The following is a 6117-nucleotide window of genomic DNA, read 5'->3' as shown; positions in this document are numbered from 1 at the left end:
CCAATGTTTTCTGAACGCTGTGATCAGTATCCATTTGTGTGTTTATTTTGAGACAAAAAAAAAGGACATGTTGGATTCTGGTGCAAATGCAACTTTATACCCACACTGTTAATTATGCATTGCTGAACTTAGGCTCTAAGTTTACCTGAGTTCCAATCACTCACTATTCATCACTGAGGGCGGTATCAGGTGGATTCACTGGTTCCTGGAGTCCACAGTTCTTTGCTCTTGAAATGTGGTCACTTTCCTCCGTTGTTGCTGCTCTCTTCGTTCCCATGGTTGGAGCTGTTAAGATTCTTCACTGCAGACCACCTGAGTGCATTTATTGCTTTGTGCCTTACTGATGATGGGTCAGTTACACTCCTGCTGTGGTCTTCCAGAAAATTGACCAATTGGAGGAAAGGTGAAAGGGCTACTATTCATTTAAAAAGGTTGCTTGTCTCAGGGGAAATGCAAATGTAAGCATTGGAGAATGAACAGAACAAGAAACCAAACCTCTATTTATTCTGCCTCGGTATTGCTCCCCTCTCCCTGGACTGATACTTGTGTAAATATTCAATTGCTTATCAAATGGTCAATAACATTTATTCTTGCAAAGTGCCACAAATGGGCTCCAGTCAGACCAAGCTAGTATTGCATCTTGAGGTCAATTTGACCATTCATGGAAACAAATTTTTCTTAAATGTAAATAAAATTCTAAGCTAATTATACCAGAATGGAAGCACATGGCCCATCTATTTTAAATTATACCACAAACCAAAGAAAATTATTACATATTTAGCCAAAATATAATACTGTATATGACTTGAGAACTATCAACAAATTTGCATTGGATCCCTGTTCACTTGTCGACATTTTCCCTTGTGAATTTTCTCTTGGACTGTGGATGCTCTGTTCTGTTTATTTGAACTACTGGCCAAGGGAATATTAACAGAAGCTGATGAGCTCTGTAACATTAGAGCTCACACTTAAAGGAGAGGTTGTGCACTCAATGTGAAACTTTGCATAACTTCTCGAAATTGCTTTCAATGGAAACATTCTCTTGCAATGTAAAATCAATATTGTCATTTATTTCAAGATTAAATACAAATTCAGGGTAATTATTATACAGTTAACTATCCTTTGAATTTTATTTGCAGCTGTGTAATTAGAAAGTAAGGAAAATATTTTCAATCTGTGCCATACATTTCTAATTATTAGAATGCTGCAGTTACACTGTCAAACAAATGGCAAAAACAGCTGCCTTATCAAAAAGGTGCAGGAGAATCTGATTTATTCGTTTTTTGAATCAGGCACTATAATCTCCTGGACAACAATTTAAAATCATCAAGTAGATAGATTATAGTAATGAAACATCTGTATTTACATATTATTTGGGTTATAACACAACATGTTGAGCTTAATGTTCTCATTCCAATGACGTAGTAACAGGAAAAGCTGCCTCGTTGCTGCTTTCAGTCCATTAACATTCACCTGTTCAGGAAACTGTTGAGAATGTAGCCACGTATCTGCCTTGGCGGCAATAAGCTCCCATTCTGGAAAGTAACCAGCACACTGATGTTCAAGCCAGCCCAGTCCTACTGCAGTGGCCCAGCTCGTCCCTTCCAAATCATATTGAGAGTTCAAATCATTTATTAAGCTGTAAGAGGCTCCACAGCTTTTAGAGGCAACTGGTGAATTTTCATACAGGTCAGTTTCAGAGCCCCTGCCACTGTCCACTAGTTGAAGGAGGGTGCTGTGACCATCAGTGCTAGCACTGAATGGATCCCACTTATTTGCTGGAGAAATGCTGTGATCCAAAAGAGTTTCAGGATGTGACTGCATCATTTTTTTAGCACCTTTTATGATTTCTTCAGTATTCCCCTGATCATTTTTCACCACACACTGGTCATTCAAATTGACAAAGGGCTGAATCTCATTTTGTCCACGAGTAGAAATCATTCTGCAGACAGGAGATTCAGTTTTGCTGATCATCGTACAGTGAGAAGATGGGCTGAGACTTGCTCGATGACATGAAAAGGGCGAGGCCCTTTTCAATCGGTCTAAGGGAATTTGAACTGCCATAGAAAAGGCTTCATTGAGAAGAAAAGCTCCAGATGCCAATTGCAATCGCACCTGCAATAATAAAGTACCAGATAGTTTTATGGTCATATATTCATTCATAACTGTGGCAAATGCTCATTCTAAAATGTGAATCTGAGAGATGCAATATTTAAAATAAATTGACTAATTTCTTTCATGGAGAAATGCAGGAGATTTAGAAGATTCTCTGATAGAATTCTGAATGTAAATAGTATGAAACCTAAACTTCAGGCATTGCATGAGCAGACCTTTTTGATTAGTTAATTGTGAAACCATAATAAAATGTCTTTTGGAGACTAATCCCCTTCACACACATCTACAAGACTATTTTCAAGTCATATGCCATCTATGTTTTTATGACATAGATATTCTTTACATGTTCTATATGTATAACATTGTTACTCTTTATTTAATTCATGATTTGAACTCGATTGATTATTATGAAATCTCAGTGATCACTTAAAATACTGGTCAATAATCTGGTCATATTGATGCCATAATAATGCAATTTATTAATAGAGCATCAGATGGACAAACTGGAGATGTCACTTGTAAGGTAAAACATCATGTGATGGGAATGTGTAAGGAGTTACCCTGTACAGGGCTGTAACAAGATGTGAATGCATCCTTGTACTTACAAGATAAGAGAGACATTGATGGATTGAGAGGCAGGAAGCTAGCAGGGAAAGGATAGCAACAGTTTTAGTCATTGGACAAGTAATGATATGATGATGTTCTAAGCACGTATCCAAGGGTATAAAAAAATCACCATTTTGCTGATAACGGCAGAATGCATTCTCCGACTAACATGGTTAGTTGCAAGTGTTACAATCCGGTAATAAAGAACAAAGAACCCTGATTTCGACTCAGTCTGGTGTTTGTCTCACTCATTCATGAACAAAGCAGACCTAACACACTTGAATTTCCTGAGTGGTCAGGCAGAGTGAAATTTTGTGTTTTTCTGAGTTTTAGAGTTCATGCCTGTCAAATAAGGAAGCAACAGGACCCACGCCCAAACAAATTGTGTGTGTTGGCATGTTGCTGGAGTAATTCTAATAGTTCATACCTTATCATTACGTTAACAAACCACGATTGGCATTTATGGACCATTATGAACGATTGGCATTTATGGACCATGGGTCCAGCATGTTATTTCACAAATACAAACCAAAGGGCCTGCAGTGTTCTATATTCTAAAACATTCAATTTATCTTACCAGTGGCATATAGTCATTAATCTCTTCTTCGGGAGCTGTGTCTCGTTTGCCAGATAGACAGTTGGGTTTTATTGGTATGTATTTTCCAGTCTGACTTGGGCTTTTGTGCCTTCCCAGGTTAAACCTTATAGTGCAAGGAAAGGAAGATCAGCATTTTTTTTTTAGATTCACATCAGACAATCAGAACATTTCAGAGAGTGGAGCCAAATTACAGAAACACAAAAACTGCAGATACAGGAATCTTGAGTGAACCAAGAGAGGTTGGATGTGTGTTGGGCAGCATCCATGGAGAGAAAGGGTGGAGACTCATATTGTCAAGAGCTGGATGATATCCACCATAATGCATTCAATAGATGTTATTTCAGTAGAACTATTTGGGTCGATGATACGCATAAATATTGCACCATCTAATTTTGCACCATTTACAGCCAATTAAAATGCAGTAGCAATCCCAAAGCAGCTACTATATATGGGTTAATATTAAAAAGTCCACCCTCTTGAATTAATTCAGAATTGTCAGTGAAATGCCACAGTACATTTCTACTCACTCTGTTAGTTTGTGCAGAAGGAATGCATGTTGTATCTTATTATCCATGACATCAACTAATTGTATTCTATTTGGGATAGATTTATAAATGTACCTGGATGCAAAGAAATTTTCAAATGCTTTCTGTGTTCGGGTTGAAACTGGTGATAGGCTCTGTGCATTGCCTAGAAAACAAAGGTAGCTGTTATAATGAAGGAAAAAAATGCAAACAAATTAAATTCTAGAATTTAGGATTTCATTGCATTGTTTATGAAGCAGGGTGCATTGATGCTTATAAAAGATAACATTTTAACTGGTAATATGTTGATAAAAATGTCAATTGCTGCAATGGTTTTAGTGAAAAGACATTTATTGGAGTAATGCTATCTGCTCACAAAGAAATCCAACTTGCAAAAATAATATTTTTGTGGTAGCAACCTGTTCAAATGCCTCCAATTTACTAGCCTTCAAAAAGTGGTATTCTTTATTATCTGTTCCCAAGCTGTTTATACTTACCAGTAAATGAAAACCTAACACAAATATTTAACAAAAGATAATTTGACTAGAGCAATTCCAGTGTCGGGTTTTTGTTTTGGTTAAGGAACAAAGAATTTGGACGTGGATTTCTCGGAAAACTCACTCCACAAGGATGAGTATGTTGAATGATAGACATCACCAAGAGAGGCTGAAAACAATATTCTGATAGAGATTGGTAGGATTAAACTCTCATGTTTAGTGAAGGCTGACAGAGCTTTAAATCAATCCTAGTATATTGCCCTCAATCTATTAAAAGACAACAGGCATGCTTTCTCTTTTCAGCCAGCATTAAGGACAATGGCCAAGGTGGTGGTGGGGGGTGTTGTAAAGAAAGTTTTTTTTAAACACATATATATATATATATAAAATATTGGAGAGTTTTCCTATGTATATGGAAAAATAATCAAAAATAAAATATTTTTTAAAAAAGGACAACGGCAAAGATAATTTTGGTTGCTGGAAAGATGTGATACATTCCGCCATTGGAGATTATGGGTCTCAATTTTGTGGGAGGGGGAAGTCTTTGGAGGGGTGGAAATCTAGGACAGTCAGTCAGTCGAGGGGAATAGGACATCAAGGCTCAGATACAATCAGCTGCTTTGGAGGTGGTGGTCTTTTAGGAGGAGTGATGATTTGGCGTCAGTGACAGCCTCAAAATCAAGATCTGGGTTACAATGAAGGATGGGACCTGAAACTAAGGTGCAATGAGGGAAAAGTATTTAAATTAAAGACCTACGCGAAGATGGTCCCATGTGCATAACCAGAGATCTGACCTTTTAAGTAACATCAAAGAAAGCACATCTTCATAGGGGTGGTAAAGTTGCCATAGTAGTTAGCACAATGCCTTTACAACACCAGAGATCAGGACTGGGATTCGTGTCCTGCACTGTCTGTAAGGAGTTTGTACGTTCTCCCTGTGGCTGCGTGGGTTTTCCCCGGGGGCTCCCACCATTCGAAATGTACCAGGGGTGTATCTTAATTGGGTATAAATTGGGCAGCACGACCTGTTACCATGCCGTATGCCTAAATTTAATTTTTTTTTAAATATTTAAAATCTACCTCAAAGGTTTGCCTTTACATAGTGTCTACATCCTCTGAGGGACATACACACCTGGGTGAAATTATGGAATCTGTTTCCAGCTTGCATTGCATGATGTACAATACTACTGAGCGTGTCCAGGCACCTAATTTATGTTTGCAACAGATGGCTTTGAACCTAGAAGAGAGTTCTCACCTTTCACAATATGACTTATTTTTTTCAGAACATCTGTCTGTAGAATTTGTATCACATAGCACATGTGTTGCAGGCATAAGGATTCAAGAAGTAGAATTTCCAGCAGTCATTTCATGAAGAATTTCACCTGACCTATCAGTAGAGGGAGTTATTGTGCAGAAATTTAGGATTTCATTTGCCAACAAAAGAATGAATTGTTTTTTAATTAAAATAAATTTAGACACAGCACAGTGGCGGGCCCTTTTGGCCCACGAGTCCATTGCTGCCCAATTACACCCAATTAACCTACGACCCCTGGTACGTTTTGAACTGTGGTAGGAAACCAAAGACTCTGGGGAAAACCCACGCAAACATGGGGAGGACGTACAAAATCCTTACTGACAGCGTGGGATTCGAACCCTTGTCCCAATTGCTGGTGCTACAACAGTGTTGCACTAACTGCTGTGGTAACCATGCTGCCCAAATTTATTGTTGCCATGTATAAAAGTTGTTCAAGCAAATCACTTGCAGTTCTACACTAGT

The 6117-nt window shown here is 38.1% G+C and overlaps 1 protein-coding gene across 2 annotated transcripts in view; it reads right to left on the bottom strand.

Annotated features, from left to right (window-relative positions):
- Positions 1 to 1073: 1073 nt before the first annotated feature.
- vwa5b2 (von Willebrand factor A domain containing 5B2) overlaps positions 1074 to 6117 on the bottom strand; it is a 95774-nt gene continuing 90730 nt past the window's right edge. For both annotated transcript variants that reach the window (XM_069897211.1, XM_069897210.1), the window contains exons 20-22: positions 3940 to 4009; positions 3299 to 3422; positions 1074 to 2115 (exon numbers count right to left, since the gene is read on the bottom strand). In XM_069897211.1, coding sequence (XP_069753312.1) covers positions 1363 to 2115; positions 3299 to 3422; positions 3940 to 4009 — 947 coding nt within the window. In that variant the 3' untranslated portion in view covers positions 1074 to 1362. The remainder of the gene's footprint in view (positions 2116 to 3298; positions 3423 to 3939; positions 4010 to 6117) is intronic.

Source organism: Narcine bancroftii, chromosome 9 (assembly GCF_036971445.1).
Source record: "Narcine bancroftii isolate sNarBan1 chromosome 9, sNarBan1.hap1, whole genome shotgun sequence".
Taxonomy (NCBI): domain Eukaryota; kingdom Metazoa; phylum Chordata; class Chondrichthyes; order Torpediniformes; family Narcinidae; genus Narcine; species Narcine bancroftii.
Note: the sequence above shows the minus strand (reverse complement) of the source record. Positions and strands in the feature narration are given on the sequence as shown.